This window comes from Boleophthalmus pectinirostris, unplaced genomic scaffold (assembly GCF_026225935.1).
Source record: "Boleophthalmus pectinirostris isolate CB_2022bp ecotype Guang Dong unplaced genomic scaffold, ASM2622593v1 HiC_scaffold_5, whole genome shotgun sequence".
Taxonomy (NCBI): domain Eukaryota; kingdom Metazoa; phylum Chordata; class Actinopteri; order Gobiiformes; family Gobiidae; genus Boleophthalmus; species Boleophthalmus pectinirostris.
This window is the reverse complement of record NW_026571404.1, coordinates 26,633,954-26,651,474: the sequence shown is the minus strand read 5'-3', so window position 1 is coordinate 26,651,474 and position 17,521 is coordinate 26,633,954. Positions and strand designations below refer to the sequence as shown.

General features: G+C 37.5%; 1 protein-coding gene across 1 annotated transcript in view; it reads right to left on the bottom strand.

Moving 5' to 3' along the window:
• Positions 1-209: 209 nt before the first annotated feature.
• Positions 210-17,521, bottom strand: part of LOC110156966 (protein bicaudal C homolog 1) — an 81,247-nt gene continuing 63,935 nt past the window's right edge. Inside the window, exons 10-21 of the mRNA XM_055162640.1 lie at positions 16,557-16,761; positions 13,136-13,291; positions 12,035-12,219; positions 11,423-11,564; positions 10,029-10,182; positions 6,649-6,808; positions 5,524-5,563; positions 4,375-4,529; positions 4,143-4,302; positions 3,214-3,377; positions 3,045-3,144; positions 210-492 (exon numbers count right to left, since the gene is read on the bottom strand). Of these exons, the coding sequence (XP_055018615.1) occupies positions 368-492; positions 3,045-3,144; positions 3,214-3,377; positions 4,143-4,302; positions 4,375-4,529; positions 5,524-5,563; positions 6,649-6,808; positions 10,029-10,182; positions 11,423-11,564; positions 12,035-12,219; positions 13,136-13,291; positions 16,557-16,761 (1,746 nt within the window). The 3' untranslated portion in view covers positions 210-367. The remainder of the gene's footprint in view (positions 493-3,044; positions 3,145-3,213; positions 3,378-4,142; positions 4,303-4,374; positions 4,530-5,523; positions 5,564-6,648; positions 6,809-10,028; positions 10,183-11,422; positions 11,565-12,034; positions 12,220-13,135; positions 13,292-16,556; positions 16,762-17,521) is intronic.

Genomic DNA, 17,521 nt, shown 5'->3' with positions numbered 1-17,521 from the left:
GTAACTTCAATAAGGCATAGGGCTTTCACAGGCAAATCTCTAGTATATTTAAAGTGCATGCCACTGATACAGGTAGCATCAGTGTTAAAAGGATTGTACTAACCAACCTGCCTGTTGTCCTATACAAATACTGGACACATCCCTTTTCACTATTATTAAAGGAAACAAACAAACAAAAAAAAAACATGAGACATCCCTTCTGTGTTGGCACTTCATTTAAAGCTATGGCTTGTTTTATAATTATACTATATGGTAACAATACTAAGAGCCCTTGGGTAAACAGCTGGTGGGCGGGAGTTAGAGCTTGGACGGTAGAGGCACTGTGGGTCCTGGTCTTCCTACTGGACGGTTCATGTTGGCGTAGAGTCTACCAGCGCCCACTGACACTGGCCATGTCGTGAAACTGGCGAGACAGACGTCCACTCGCCCCTCCCTCCAGGAACGAGGACCGGATGGGAGGCTCAAACAGCTTCCTCCGGTTTTTGTTCAATTCTGAAAAAGAGAGAGTGAGAGAAGCACATTTCATTATAGGACAAGGGATTTTCATGGTATTGGCAAAGGAGAAATTCAGTTTGTCAACTGGACAAAGTTTGGTTTCAGAGTAGTTTCAGTGTAGTTAACTCCTCCCTGCAGGCAGATATAAGGCAGTGTCCACCAGCGTCTGACCAGAACTGAAGAAGCAGCTTGGATGAGCTGTGAAACATATTTGACCAAATAAACTTTGTCCAGTTGACAAATTGAATTTCTCCTTCACCATGGATTCTACCTGGACAACTAAGAGATTCTTCACACGTTTCATGGTAATAGCTGATTAGGTGAAACTACTACAAAAATACTATATGTCCATTAAAGGTCCTATATGATGCAATATTATAATGTTGTTACCTCATCAAAAACATATCTGGAGTTGTGTTTTGTTTCATTCACACATGTTTGAGTAATCCTTTATTATTAGTCTGTCTACGTCTCCAAAGCTCAAAATGCTCGGTTCCACCTTGTGATGTCATGAAGCGACAGTTTTCAACTTAATAACGACCTTTTACCTTTTGTTCAGTACGGATTACCAATTCCAGATCTGAAATGATCCAAATGATTCTAATGAAGGTCTATGGAGCTTAAAAACACAGTGGAGCACTTTCTGTATTACCACATAACATCACAAGGTGGAACAGACATTTTTTTGTTTGAGAGAAGAACTCAATCTAAATATGCAGGATTTAAACGTATGAATGAAACAAAATACTACTCCAAGTATGTTTGTGATGAGTAAACAACATTATAACATATATCAGAAAATACAGTAGAGCTATTCAACAACATACTGTGGAACATTCCAGGCGGAGCAATGACATATTCATAGAAACAAGCAAAAAGTTACATAGTTACATGGACCTTTAAGGCTAGTGAAGTTATTATAAAGCATTACCAAGTCATCGCTACTTTTTAGACAGGGGTATAAAAATACTCATGTTTTGGGTTTGGTTGGAGTTATTTTTAAATAAAGTATGCACAAGTAACTGAAGCTACATGTCATTTATCTTATCATTATTAGATTCAAGTTCGTAACATACTGCCAAAGTACATTCCCAGTCTGTGGATTTTGACAACGGCAGTAAAGCTTTTCTTTTTTCCTTATCATTTTGGCAGCTGCAGTCATGTTGGTTATTGTTTTATAAAGACTCAATTGATTAAATTTGACAAGAAAGTGGATTAAAATCAAAATGTTTACTATTCTGTCATTTTGATTTTGGCCTTCTTATGCTCACACACTTTTCAACAGAGGGAAATTAAAGGGACCATATTACGCTACTTTATGATCTGTGTTATAAAGCTGTTTCCTCATCAAAAACATACCTGGAGTTGTGTTTTGTTTTGTATTTTGTGGAACAGAGCATTCTGAGCTTTAAAAATGTAGAGAGGGTATTAATAAAGGATTACTCAAATGTGTGAATGAAATAAATCACAACTCCAGGTATGTTTTATGTGTGTATGTTAAAGCTCACAAGAGTCAATTTTGTGTAATATGGGACCTTTAAGTAAAAGCTGTTTTAAAATCCTGCCATCAGTGTGAATTATGTTATATTTTCTGGTGTGATGGAAGTTAAGATTGGGAACACCATTCTTGTCTTTTAATAGCAACGTGCAACTGTAGCTGGCAGTCACTGAAAATCTAAGTGCACATCTCCCAGGCCATCAGTACAAGATGGATAAGACTTGTCCTGAAACTTTTGCTCGCCAACAAAATCAGTTACGGCCTGGGATCACTTTAGACTAATTACTGTACAAGCCTGACATTTCCTCGTTTCATTAACCTTGGCTTGGTTTCACAGTATCAATAAATATCTAGAATCAGGAAACACGTAATCTCACCACAATGCACTTACACACTTTTATAAGATTTTATGTATGACATCAGTAATGAGGTGTGACGAAAAGAGAGAAGGCCATTTTAACTTCGCAAAATGTCAGGATTAGAAACGCAGCTGGATCAGTTGGAGGAATCCCAAGGCACCTATTTAAGCTTACTTTTAATATTGAGAGACAAAGAACAAATTAAACTTGGCATTTGGGTTTGGATTGAAAAATATGGGGAAGAATACAAAGAGGTATACTTTTGTTGTTCCCGTGTGGCTTTTTGAGCTTGTACAATCATAGAATCTATAAAAAAGTGCACTAAGGGAGTGTGAAGTCACCCATAGCATTCGGTTCCAGTCAAATGAAGCTCATGAGGCTTGCACTTATAGGGGCGAATTTGGGGCTGAGTTCCATATTGGGAATAGGGATTTATTTACAGACAAACTAGTGAAAAAAAACAACAACGCCAGGACCATGCACAGCGGGTTAATGAGAACATTTTAAGACCAAAATGACAAGTCCGACAGCAGTTACAGAGAGACGAGTGACAATTTTTCAAAGTAAAATCAATTGGAGCCAGAGTTGATGGAGCTGGAAGTGCCCCCATGCTCACTTCCTATTTGGAATGAGCTGGCTAGCAGGTCAGCTATGCCCATTTATATAAAAGAATCTATGAGTGCTTTACAAACCTGAAATAGCAAGCAGCATTTTCCTCCGCGCTCCAAAAGTAGTGATCCCCAGTTCTTTCAGGTCCTGGTCTGTTAGTGTCAAAAACGTCTGAAGATCAATCTGAAAACAGATCTATAATTAACAACTACTCAAAATGTTCTTTAAACAAAAACATAAGATGAAAACTACCTCTTGTTGCTGGAAAACATCTGTGTATTTTCCCAAGCCTAATTTGCTGAAAAGTTCGGGCAGGTCAGAGCCTTTCGTGGAGCAGTTGAGGCTGCAGCCGTTGCTTCCGGTTACAGAGGAGATGCAATCCATGTAGTTGCTGCTGCTCAGGTAATGCTCTGTTGCTTGACAAAAAAAAGCTAATATCAGCAATCACGCTATGTTAATCACTGTAAATACAACCAGGAATGGGGATATGAGAAGGAAAAACAGTTACAAGACCAGATAGCAAGACCAAAACCAACATACATACAGTATATTGTGGCTTTTAATTGTCAAATCAGTTATAGTATCTAACTGTTTTTACTCTACTTTATGTGATTTTTTTCACAAACACAGTACTCATTAGACATACACACAGACAGACAAAAACATAACATAGAAACAAACAACAACAGACATTAGAGTACACTCAGTGCGGTCTGTTTAGGAATGTGACGGTTGAGAAGGTCACTGGTAGCACCCTGTACCTCCGATCAGAGGACAGGTGGGTGAGGTGTTCCTGTCGTGGGTGAGTGGAGTCCTGTTCTTTAGAGAATGTAATGCGTCCTATGGCACTTTTGTTAAGATCTGCTAGGTTGGGTGTGGGGGTTGTATGATTTTAGCAGCTATGTGTGGTACATTTGTGAGTTTAGACTGTTTTTTAACAGTGAGCAAGTGAGTTTTAAGATTACACCAGATTACAATAAGAACAGCAATTTATGAAATGATCTGGTATGAATTTAACTTGAAATGGTACAATCATGATGCATGACGTGTTAGTGTAAAATGTTGAGTACTGAATTCACACATTCTGAAAAACAATGGGTTTTTATAGTTCACTTGAAAATGATGTCCATTTTATATTTGCTTGTAAATGTGGCTTGAACATCAGTGAGCAGTAAACTGACCAGATTTGTTCTGCTTCCTCTTGGGGCTACTGACAGCACTGGAGAACTCATTGTGACCGATCCCATTAGCGGTGCCATTCCTCTCTCTCCAGTTATCTGAGTCACTGCCACTTCCAATGCCCTCACGACTGTTGGACCGTGATAAGGACAGCGGAGAGCCCTACATACACAGGCACATCAACTTTAGACATTTTAATTTTAATTCAAACTGTAATCTATGATTTATCCTGACCTCATATGTAGTGCTCATGCTGGGTTTGTAGGACACGTGATTAGCCCTCCGCAGTTCTTTGATGGTTTCTGCTGGCATGGACTTGGAAAACCCCAGTCCGCTCCAAGTGTTGGTAGGAGTCCGCACCTCAGTCACCACTGGCTTCTTCAACATCGCTGTAACATTCACACAAATATATTAAATGTTTACTTTTCTGGTGGAAGGTTTCTGTGGAGATAATTCTGCTTTCTACTTGGGATGTCCCACAGTATGGCATTTAACTTAATTTCTTTAAAGGGCCCATGTTAATCTATTTTCTGATGTAAGGTATCATGTTTCCACATCACAAACATAACTAGAGTTTTGTTTTGATTTGTTCACACATGTTTGATACACAAACCCTGCATATTTAGACTGAGTTCTCTCAAACAGAAAACACTCCAACTAATGATGTCATGTGGTAATACAATAAGTGCTTCCACTGTGTTTTTAAACTCCATACACCTTGACTAGAATCATTTGGATAATTTCAGCCCAGGAATTGCCAATCTCTACAGAACAAAAGGTAAAAGGTAGCTATTAACTTGAAAACTACAGTTTAATGACATCACAAGATGGATAATATTACTCAGACATGTGTGAATGAAACAAAACACAACTCCAGATATGTTATTGATGAGCTAACAACATTCTAACATAGCTTAAAGCATCAGTTTAGTGTAATATTTAACCTTTTAAACAAGCATATGCTCAAACTAGACCAAGTTACAGGCCACAGGTAAGATCTATGGATCCCCCACTCACAGTAAGAATTCATGTTTTTTAGCATTTTTAACTGTGAAAATACCTGAATAAATACAAGACAGATGTTTAACACTTTGGAAAATTCCAGGCAAAACCAAAAACATCTCCATGAAGACAAGCAGGTAGCTAACCCCCATCAGAAATGTGAAATTGTACATCTTTAAGTAGTTTAATTTTCATTGTAGTATTACTAGACAAACATAACACAAATCAAATTATATAGTTTTGGTAATTTTACCACTGTGCCATAAAGCGTCCATTACAGTGAATTTATACTGGGGTACTATAAAATTTCCTCTCACACTCCCCCGCTACCATAAAAATAAAACTATTGTGTAACTCAAACAGCAACACATGTTAACTTACCTTTGGTTGCCAACAGCTTTTTCTGTTCATAGTCGAAAGCCTGCAAAGATGTCACACAGATGTACGAGTATTATATTCCTGTTCAGACATGTATTTGGAGATTATCTGAGCTGTTGTATTCATTTATTTATTTTTTCACATATCAAAAAGTTTAATCAAATAAACCCTAGATAACAAAATATATACACACAATTCCTGCAATACCGTGTGATACATGAGCGTGCAGGGTTTTCTTTCCAGATGTAATTATACAAGAAGAGCATAACATGCAAAAAGCCCTTCTCACTGCCCACATGGCCAATTTATAGCAGCGATTCTGTCTCACTCTGCAATGCCAAGTATGTTTAAAGCTGCACAGTGTAACTTTTCTAGCAGGCGGTCCGCCACCTTTGCAACTCCATGTTGTTTTTCTTGAAATATTCTACAGTATGGCAGTATGACAAACAGGCCACATCACCAAGCTAAGTTACAAGTCAGATCTACAGAGCAGTGGACCCACAGAAATGATGTATATTTTATGTATATAATTAGGTATATATGTATATTTTTGTATTATTTATATACATATAGTTTTGAGAAATAAAAACACCTATAACTGAATAAATACAAGCTATATTTGTTAAATGCCATACTGTGGAGATGATGGACCCTCCACCAGAAAAGTTAGATATACACCATAACTGTCCTACTCTAGAATAAATAGATTAGATGATATATAAGATCTTTTCGGCTAAGAAATATATTTGTATTTAATTTTTACTTATACATTTATATAATTCTGCCTTATTTTACACCAGCCTCTTGCTATTTTTGCGACTTATCTAGAATTTATTACTACTTATTATTATTTATTATGATAAGTTCTACATACTGAATATGTTTTTTTTTTTATGGGAATCAGACTGAATATAATGTATGTAGTAAGTTATACATTGACCAAATAAAAGTAAATGAAAATGAAAATTACCTGTTAATTTGATTGTGCTTTGTTATTATATTACATGTGTGAGCTACGGTGTCCAAATAATTTTCCGTAATGATCAATAAAGTTTATCTAAGTCTAAATAGTTCATTCGTAGTTGTTATGTGAGGTCTGTAAGCAGGGGCTGTTATATGTTCCTTTACCTGCATGTTTGCAAATGAAGATTGCGGAGCCAGTCGGATTCTGTCCCGCTCATTCTGCTGGGCAGCTCTCTCAGCTGCGCGCTCACTTCCTGGTGCCTTCTTATCCGCCACTGGACTGTCTGAAGAACTGGACTCTGCATCTGACAGGAGGCAATCTGAACTGTGAACAAAAAAAATATGCAAAATCAATTGAAGCAGTTCTTGAGATGTCCAGGAAAAAAATACTATCACAAACTTGAACACAAAGCCCTGACAAAGTTTCGATTCAAATTTTGTGATAAAACGTACAAAATATTAGAATAAAATTAACAAAAAAGAATCTCAAGGTTCAGACAAAATTTTTGTATCACTCTGGTGGCAAGGGCTATTAGTGACTTTTGAAAAGTTCAATATGTAAACTTTATATTTTGGTGTGATAGACTTTTGTGAATTTCTGCAGTATTGTAGTTATTCTTGATTTTGAAGTGTACAAACTCTGTGTTGAAAAATATACTTTAGATAAACAGAGCAAAATTTACTGTTTGTGAAAGAAATATCTAAGCTCACAAATATTGTCTTAGCAATCTTAAGGTTTAAAGACGTTTAAACTGACAACAATCACATCTTCAGGGTTGTATACTGGTACTAAAATTTCCTCTCTGCCTGTCTGCAATCTCTCTGCAATCTCACATTATTCTGACCTGTGCTCCACCCCAATTATAATCTCTTATTGGAAAAAGTATAATAAATAATTGGACTGCTTTTAAATAGATATTATCACACACTGATTAGGTTACATAGTACGAAACTTATGCTTCATAGCTTTTATTGGAAATAAATAAAAATGGAAAGTTTGGATGTTTCAACATTGTTTTTGGGAATACTATACTCATACTATAATCAATTCTGGACTAAAGTTATGAGTGTTCTAAAGGGTTGGTGGGGCTCAGAATTGCCTTTAACCCCTGAACTGTGTTTAGTAGGAGACCAATCTCAAATGCCAAACATCTCGTGGTTGCACTGATAACAATGTCAAGCATTATCTTAAGAAACTGGAAAACTCCTGTACGCCCTGAGCTGAAAGACTGGATAAAGTCAATGTCAGAGACTGCTTCCTATCTTCCTGCCTATGCTTAAAGGATACTCTGAAACTTTCATGGTGAGGGTCCGCCACGTGCCTGTCTATGTGATGATGTTAATGCTTTGCCTGGAATAGTCCACAGTACCCCATTAAACATATCCACCTGGCATTCATTCAATTAAAGTTGTTTTTATTGCTCAAAAATACCTTGAAAAACATGCATTCTTACTAAGAGCGTGGTCACCTCTCCATAGATCTGGCCTGTAACTTAGCTGGGCAGAGTCACATGGATGTTTTTATGGAAATAGACAAGTCTAATACATATTGTGGCACATTCCAAGCAAAGCAATATCATCTCTATGGGGACAAGCAGTGAGCAGGACCCTCAACCAGAGAAGTTACACAGTTCATCTTTAACAAACTGAAAGACTATACAGAGGACATGAATTGGAATAGCTTTTGGGATCCTGAAATCACAAGAAAATTTCACCCCAGGTAACACTTGAAATATGACTGGACTCTGGATAATAGCCAGGATCTCATTTTTCCTGTAGATTTCCTGTAGATTGTAGCAGTTATAGTTTTATGACCTATACCATGTCATTTTGAGGGAGGAGGGTTGCACAAGTTTTTTTTTTTTTTTTTTGTATTTGCTTATTTCTTAAAAGTCCTAAAATCAATAAAAACTTTAACTAAAAATAATAATAAGTGGACAAAAGTGTAGAAATGTCACTTTATACCCTTTTAAAGATTACACTAGTTTTTGTATTCTTCTTGTCACACTTAATATTCTGCAATTTTCATATCTCAACTATTCACAGCTCACAACTTTTTCAATGTAATTTTAATGATATATCACCCAGCCTTCCTAAATATAGAAAAGTATGTAAGAATAGATTCCTTATGAGTGCTGTTTTAGCTGACCTGGATACGATTGTACAACAGTGCATGTGGGATTCAGTTTATCTGGCCATAAATTGCTTTGCCATCTGTAACGTTTTATCTTGTCGTCCAGATACATGCATTCCAAGTATGAACGCTCGTAACGGAGATTTGGACTTGACTCAAAATATTGTTGACTTGCAGCTTGAGAAATTTGAAGGAGTGCCTTGGTCTGAATATAGCCAGAGTTGCACTGTCATTTTAACTACATCCAACAGTTCTCTGATCCAACAAACAGCTTTGGGGATGCCTTTTGTGTTGGGTGTAGTGCATTTATCAAAGCTGTTTAAAGGGGCACTGTGTAACTTTTCTGTCACCTTCTTGTTCCTATACATGTCATTGCAATATGATATTAAACAGCTCTACCTTACATTTATTCAATTACAGGTGGTTTTATTGCTCAAAAATACCTAGAAGAACAGGCAATCTTAATGTGAGCAGGGTTGCCTCTCTTTAATGCCACGATGTGAAACATTCTAGACGATGCAATAATATCTCATCAAGAAAAGCATTTGACAGACCCTCCACTAGAAAAGTCACACAATGCATCTTTAAGGATAAGGCAAAATAAAGATGCACAATGCAACTTTTCTATTGGATAGTTCGCCACTTGCTTGTCTCCATGGAGATGTAACTGCTTTGCCTGGAATGTTCCACAGTATGACAAGTCTTACTGTAAGTGGGGTTGCCTCTCTAAATACTAGATGATCTGTAACTTGGCCTCAACTGCTTGTCTTCATTGGCATACATTTGTTAATGCCATACAGTGCAACATTCCAGGCAAGCAATAACATCTCCATAGAGAAACAAGCATGTGGCAGATCCTCTACCAGGAAAGTTAAATGGTGCACCTTAAAGGCCCAAAATGAATATATAGGTATAATAGTTGTGTGTGTGATTTTATAATAGGTACTATTGTACAAGCTGAATTCATTTATATACAAACTCCTGTTATCTTCTCAAAAACATACCTGGAGTTGTGTTTTGTTTCATACACTTTTTTGTTTCATTGATTAACGCTGGATTATTAATCTGTCTACATCTCCAAATCATAAAATGCTCAGTTCCACCTTGTGATGGTGTATGGAATTTAAAAACAGAGTAGAGCACTTAACCACATGACATGTTTTATGCTTCAAAGAGGAACTCAGCCTAAATAAGCAAGATTTGTGCATTAAACATGTGTGAATGAAACAAAACACAACACCAGGTATGTTTATGATGAGAAAACATTTTAACATAGATCAGAAAATAGCATAATATGGGCCCTTTAATAAAAAAATAAGTTAAGTCAAAGTAAATCATCGCTTCTTGCATATGTAAAAATAAAGCCACTTCATCAGTTACAAATGGTGTGAGATAATTCCATTAAACATACTGTAAATGTGAGTTCTTTGTTCCCTGCAGCAGCTCCACGGCCTGCCTTTTCCCTGATGATGTTTTACATGATGCCAGCATCTGCTTCAGCTCGCTCCCATTGGCCGAGTGAGAGGGGCTTCTGGGCATGCCCACCTCCACAAACGTGTCAGAGCCTGTAGAGAGGAAAATCTATTAATATATTTTTGTAATTACTGTATGATTCATAAACCTTTCATTATCAACATCAATAACAATACGACAATTATAATTAAGCGTTGGTATGCATTTTCAAATGTGACAGGCCTCAGTTGGCTGTGTCCATTAATTAGGACTAGAGCAGCTGTAATTACTGTTTTCCTGCCTTGCTAGCTCAGTGCAGCCTATGTATGCACAGCTAAATGTCAACGTTTTTTAACTTAAAGGTGCATTGTGTAACTTTTCTGCTAAAGGGCCTGTCAAATGCTTTTCCCCATGGAGATGTTATTCTTTTGTCTGGAGTGTTTCACAGTATGGTATTAAACCTTTCTATCTTCATGGAAACCAAATCAGACCAAGTTACAGGTCAGATCTGTGGAGAGACAATCCCACTCACAGTCAGAATGCCTGTTTCTAGATTTTTTTTGAGCCCTAAATCAGCCTGTAATTTAATAAATGTAAGGTAGAGCTGTTTAATATCATACTGCATGCAAAGCAATGGCATATCCATAGAATCAAGAAAGACCCCAACAAAAAGTTACACAATGCACCTTTAAAATAAAATGATGTCAGCTAGCTCAAAATCTCCAGGGTACAATGCTTGAACCCTTTTTCTGCACAGCCAGTAGAGGGATGAGGCGAGCCAATGTAAACAGTGGAGCACATCGGGGTATGGCATGCTCAAAAACACTGTGGAAAAGGGAGACGCGTGAGAGAGGAGGTTCGAGGGGGAAACCGCGAGCGAGTGCAAAGCGCAGAGGAAATTACGGCCTTTTCAGAACCATAGGCCAACCAGTAGTTAATCTGTCTCTCTTCCAGCACAATAAACACACATAAGGTTAAGACGACTGTATAGACAACACAAAATAAGGCATTTTGCTGTGGTTTCAAATGCTGTTGAAATCATAAGTGAAAAAGTCTTTATTTCAATATTAAATATGAAAGATCAGAGTGCAGGAGTCTTGTATGGTGGAAATTGTTAACAGCTCAAAAATGTAGCTTTTCCAAGGTTATGATGACACATAAATCACAAGGTTCTAAAATACTCCATCTGGTATGGAGTAGTGAAATGAGGCCCTTTCTCCGCTCCAAGCCGCAAATATAAAATAGATTTTACAGTTCAGGTGTGTTAAAATGTTACAAATATCATGAATCATACATTTTGAAAAGACCTGTTCTTGCAGAATACACAAAGATTACATCTGTAGATAGGAGTACCTTCGTCTGGGTTGGACTTGCTTGATAGTGGCTCTGAGGGGTTGTGTCCACTGGCCTCCTGCACGGGGTCACACGGAGGGGGACTCAAAACAGTTTCCGCAAGTGATGCAGTTGTTATTCTTGTGTATACCGAGCTAGGATGCTGCAAAATTGTAATGTGACATAAGTACAGGAAAAAAAAAAATCACAAATAAGTAGTAATAGGCCCTATTTATGGAGCCACCTGGCTAGATCTACATGAATAATCACAGACTGTGCATTAAGATAAAGACAAAGACAAAGAAGAACACAAAACAGTGCTATTTTAACATCAGTAATTAATTTCAGTTAGCACTAGCTTCGAGACACAAAGACCTACTTTTCTAAAACAGAAGCTTCCTCCAGTGAATTATTTACAGCAAAGGTCTTAACACTGTCTGTGATTATGTATCTGTAATCTGCTGTCCTCTGTCTAATATTTAAATCTAGATTTATTTCAACACGATTTGGCTAATTCCCGACACACAATGAATGGAGTGGGAAGTGCGGCTCCACAGTTATTGAGAGAACCGGAACAAGCCAGGCTCTGTGAACAGGGCCTACAGAGATAACATAGACATGGTTTGTGGTTACTTTGACGTGTCCGTTGAGCGTGCAGGCCTTGGAGCAGTCAGGCACCCCGTTGGGCTGTTTGTCGATGGGGGCGAGGCCGGGTGGAGGGGAGGGAGTGCTCTGGGTGTAGCCCTGCACCCCTGACAATAGGATACTGCTGAGCGTGGCCTGCGTCGCCGGGTGGAGCATGAGCTGAGATGAGAAGGCTATGGCACAGAGGGGTCAAACAGTCAAACATGTTAGTTTAAGAGTAAAATATTGCAATACAAAACACAATCACCTGCACATCTGCCAGCACATCTGATAAAATGTATAGTGGATGTATAGTAGTTAGTCTTTTAGCTTAGGTAGTTTTTGTCTTTATGATCTGTTATAATGTTATAATTCCTCATTACAAACATACCTGGAGTTGTGTTTTGTTTCATTCACACATGTTTAACACACAAACTGTGATGTTATATTGTAATACAGAAAGTGATTCACTGAACACCTTCACTAGAATCATTGGATGATTTCAGCCCTGGAATTGCCAATCTCTGTTGAAAGGTAAAAGGTACCACTACATGACATCAGAAGCTGGAACAAAGCATTTTGAGCTTTGGAGATGTAGACAGACTAATAATAAAGGATTACTCAAACATGTGTGAATGAAAACAAAACACAACTCCAGGTATGTTTTTGAGGAGGTAACAACATTCTAATATGGCTTGAAGCTCACAAGAGTCAAGTCTGTGCAATATAGAACATTTAATTGAATTAACGTTAATGTATCTACTCCACTGCAAATTACTACACATTTCCCATTAGAAGTCCTAGTATTTGTCTGTTCTTTTATTAAATATAAACAGAGGCATGAATAACATCATAGAAATTATTACCCATGAGGACTGTTGCCGTAGAAATCAACAATTCAAAACTAAATATTCTGTGTTACGTATAAATTGTTCAAAATGCTCAAAATGGTGCCAAATGTTACGTGACTGAAACCCATGAATACTTGTGACAAAGCTGGCTTCTGATATATAGTAATTATTCATTTAAAGTTATTAAAACATACTTCATATTTTCCCAGTTTTCACAGTAATGGATTCATATTGTAAATACAAAATGTGCGTGTCTGACCTTGGGTGCTGGTGAGAGAGCTTGGCCACATAGAGGGGGAGTGCACGGGGGTGGTGGGGCTGGGGGTCTGCAGAGGACTCATGGAGCTGTTTAAACTGTTGAGCACCGCATTGGGAGAACTGCTGAGGGAGTGAGGAGCAGCCGCACTCAGAAAACCTACAGCGAGAAGAATATGGAGAGATACTGTAAGTCGGACAAATCAGTGGTGGTCCTGTCAAAGCCTGGAGCCATTCTTCAGTCTAATCACATGGTCTCATCCAGCTCGCAAAAATACACTTGGTTGTCCAACTATTTAAAAGGAATTTCATCAAATTGCCATCAACCAGGCACAAAACCTCAAACGAATTTCTGAAAAGCTACAAGGTCACGGAGGCAAAGTATAGGTCTAGTGTGTTCTCAATCATATAAAAAACGTGTTACTGAGAGGAGCAACAATGTGGGGCTTTGGTGGGTAGAAGCAAACACGGTGTATGAAAACAGAGAGAATCAGGTCTGCGGCTTTAAACAGAGGCTAGTTTTACTCCAGAAATAAGGCCAACGATTCTTCTGGCAGACTTCACTGTAATCGGAGCAAGACAAGCATGTAGCAATTACTACTGACCAGGATGTGGCTCCACTGCTTCATCACTGGCCTCTTAGTAACTCTCAAGCTGGGATTATCTCTACTGTACTGAAAGAAAAGGGCACTAGAAGAAACTATGCTGTAATTGTAAAGTTTTTATATCAAAATACTTCAAGTAATCATGGGAAAAATGGTCAAAAATGAATAATTTTACAAGTTTTAACTATAATCAATATTTATAATAAAATATTCTTGCAATCCAGCATAATTGCAATAAATACATTAAAGTGTATATCTGTAAATAATAAAAAGCTTGGTTGTGGTTCAAGTAACACACGAAAATCTACTCAGAAATCATCAAAATTGTAAAACTTACCAAATAAGATGCTTACATATTAAATGAATATTGTTGTTTGAAGCTTTGAGAAGTTTTTCTACAATAAACAATTACAAAAGTGTATGAGTATGGATGTTTTGATACATTGTAAAACAAATATTGTTGATAAACCTGTAAATCCAAGTACATATCTGTATCTACCAACATATACATCTTTAAACCACTCATCTTAACTTTATGGGCTTGGATTTTTTATGCTAACCAAAGATACTAACTAGAAAAGCACTCAGAGAGCAGACCTCCGCCAAGGACTACCCCCATTTTTTATATAAATTGTGATAAAATCAGTCTTCTGGATCAGATCCGGATCAGCCTTTGGAATATGAAAGAGGATCCCATTGTCCATCCCTGAGTCAAATTTCATGGGGTTTGGTCAATAATTAAGATATTGAGAAACAAAATTTTTGGCCCCATTTACCACAATGTTAACTAAAATTTCAAAGTGATCCAGAATCCAGGATTTCTTCCGGATCACCCCCAAAATGAAATCAGTTCTTCCTTTTCACATTTCCAACAAATTCAACAAATTTCATCAAAATCGGTCCATAACTTTTTGAGTTATGTTGCTAACAGACAAACAAACAAACAAACAAACGCCGGCAAAAACATAACCTCCTTGGCAGAGGTAATTATATAATATAAGCTGCATAACACATTTGGATAGTCTTATTTTATTTTTGTTTCAGTCTCTGCATTGGTAATGGCAGATACTTAAAACTATAGTGTAAAATCGATATCGGAACAAAAAACGCTGGGTCAGTATATTAGGAAAAAGCAAGTAGAAAATGTAGTAGCCTGGAGCTATCACCAGCACTGGAGTGTGGTGAACTTGAGTTTACCATTAAACCCATACTATACATCACGCTGGCGGACTCTTCTATCTGCTGCTACTACTGCTCTTGATGAATTACTTGTGTCATACTGAGGAATCGGATCCCAGCCCATTTTACATAAAAGCAGGTCTCTCAGGGTTATCCTAACACTCCCCTTGCTACAAAAATACAAAAAATTGACAAAATCGTGTAGTTCCAGTATGAACTCCATGGCTGTGTATAGAGGTCAGCTAAACTTCATGTGGTCATATCTGTTTTATGATACCCATGTTTCCCTCACTGGCTACTACGCGGCGGTTAGTTTCTGATGGTTGGCTGGGCGCTGAATGCACATGGGATTTGCATATAGCTCAGGCTGGAGGCTACTGTGAAGCATACATTAAGCAGGTGCAACCTCAGAATTATGCTGTAGTGAGTGTGTATCTGATGGTAAGAGCACGAGTCTTGATGATGTAGTAGTAGAAGATTTCAGAGAATGCCTGGCACTAAGATACAGTATTGGGGGTAATGTTTTGCTAAGAGGGAAGACTCTCAGCGTGCAGCCAACCCAGATGTGAGTGACAATGATTTATGAGTGTGTAGCTCCCTGGTGGAGACTCATGCATTTAGAGCTGTTTGTTTTCCAACAAAATCTTGTCTTTTCTGAAGTATAAAACAAACCAGTGACAGCTTTCATGCTTAAATTCTTCACTTCTTCAACATGCATAGATAATTGAATTTCTGCATACTGTGAAATTGAAATTGTGAGTCTAAATGAGAAATTACTCTGATCTAAACCATGGCAAAAGCAATGAATAATGTAATTAATTGAAAAGTACAGCTTCTACAGGGGCTTATGGAATACTATTAAACAATGCTATGAAGACGGGCTACTTTCTTTATTAGCTCATTATGGTGGGTTTATGTTATGAATTTTTAATTAAAATTTCCATGTACATTACCAACAGTTACTATTATTACTATTAATTTATATATCTAAATAAATTAATATGGCCCATTTTACATTACAGCACAGTAAAATCAGGTAACTGGATTTAAATTGCATAGATTACAGATATTTTGCAGCCCTGGTTCCATATCATAACTATAGTCCTAGTAGTAATTTCTTTTCTAATAAATAAATAAAGAATAATAATAGAAGCTAGAACAGCCAATCTCTATTAAATGAAAGGTAAAAGGTATCATTACGTGACATCATAAGGTGGAACAAAGCATTTTGAGCTCTGGAGATGTAGAGAGACTAATAATGCAGGATTACGCAAAAGTGTGAATGAAATAAAACACAACTCCAGGTATGTTTTTGATGAGGTAACATTATAACATGGCTTAAAGCTCACAAGAGTCAATTTTGACAAATATAGGGCCTTTAAGTACAATGCTAGTTCCATCCTATTATACCACACTGTTACTGTGCTGTAAAGTATTGTACTACCACTTTTTCCTTCCTTCATTCATTCATTCATTCTTTTATATTCATTCTCTACATGTACAACTCATCTTGCAAAATATTGTAGATAGTTTTTTGTGCATGTAACTGTGAACAAACCAATACTCATGACATAAAAATGTTGCTATGACCTCACTGACACACAATGTTCCTAAATTCTTCATCTAAATGCAGCTATTTACCCAGATTGCTGAGCCCCAGTCCAGCTGAGGCCAAGATGTCCAGGCCAACAGGGCAGATGAGGGAGGGGGAGGGGCCGTTGGGGGCGGGGTTTACTGCCATGGGGGGCGATGAGCAAGACACTCCGTTGCTTTCCAGTCTTAGCACGAACTTCCGGGCTTCGTACATGTTCACGGCATTCCTCTCCACACTTTTCACTATCACCGACTGTAATAAAGACACAGGTATTAGAGGTGTACTATGTACATCTTTTGCTGAGTGTCTTTCACCTGCTTGTTTCTATGGATATGTGATTGCTGTGCCTGGAATGTTCCACGGTATGATATTAAACAGCTCTACCTTACATTTATTCAATTTTACAGCTCAAAAACACCTAGAAAAACAGGCATTCTGGAAGTGTGCGAGGTTGTCTATCCACAGATCAGTAATTAGGCTGGTGCCAAATAAGGAATAATTATATAAATGTAATTATAATTATTTATTTTTAATTATATAAATGTAATTATAATTATTTATTTATAATTATATAAATGTAAATGTAAAAATAAAATATAAAAATAAAGTAACAAAATTTGGTCTAGTTTGGTCTCCATGAAGATAGAAAGGTTTAATGCATTCTCGGAAACATTCAGGATAAAGCAATAACATCTCCACGAAGAAAAGCATTTAACGGACTCTCCTCTAGAAAAGTTCCACAATGCAGCTTTACAATAAAGAAGAGCATACAGGGCAAAGGGGTGGAGCTTGTGATAGATAGAACTGGGAATGTTGGCATCAGAAATAGGGAGTGAGGGAGAGGACAGAGGGGAGACAAACACAAGAGGGAGGAAGGAAGAGGGGAATTAAGCTCCGATTAGCAGAGTAAACAGGACTGTGTGGGAGAAATGGGGAGACATGGGAGCAAAGTCTCAATTGATTGCATAACAAACCATCTGTCTGATTTACAGATACATGTGTAAGAAATGAG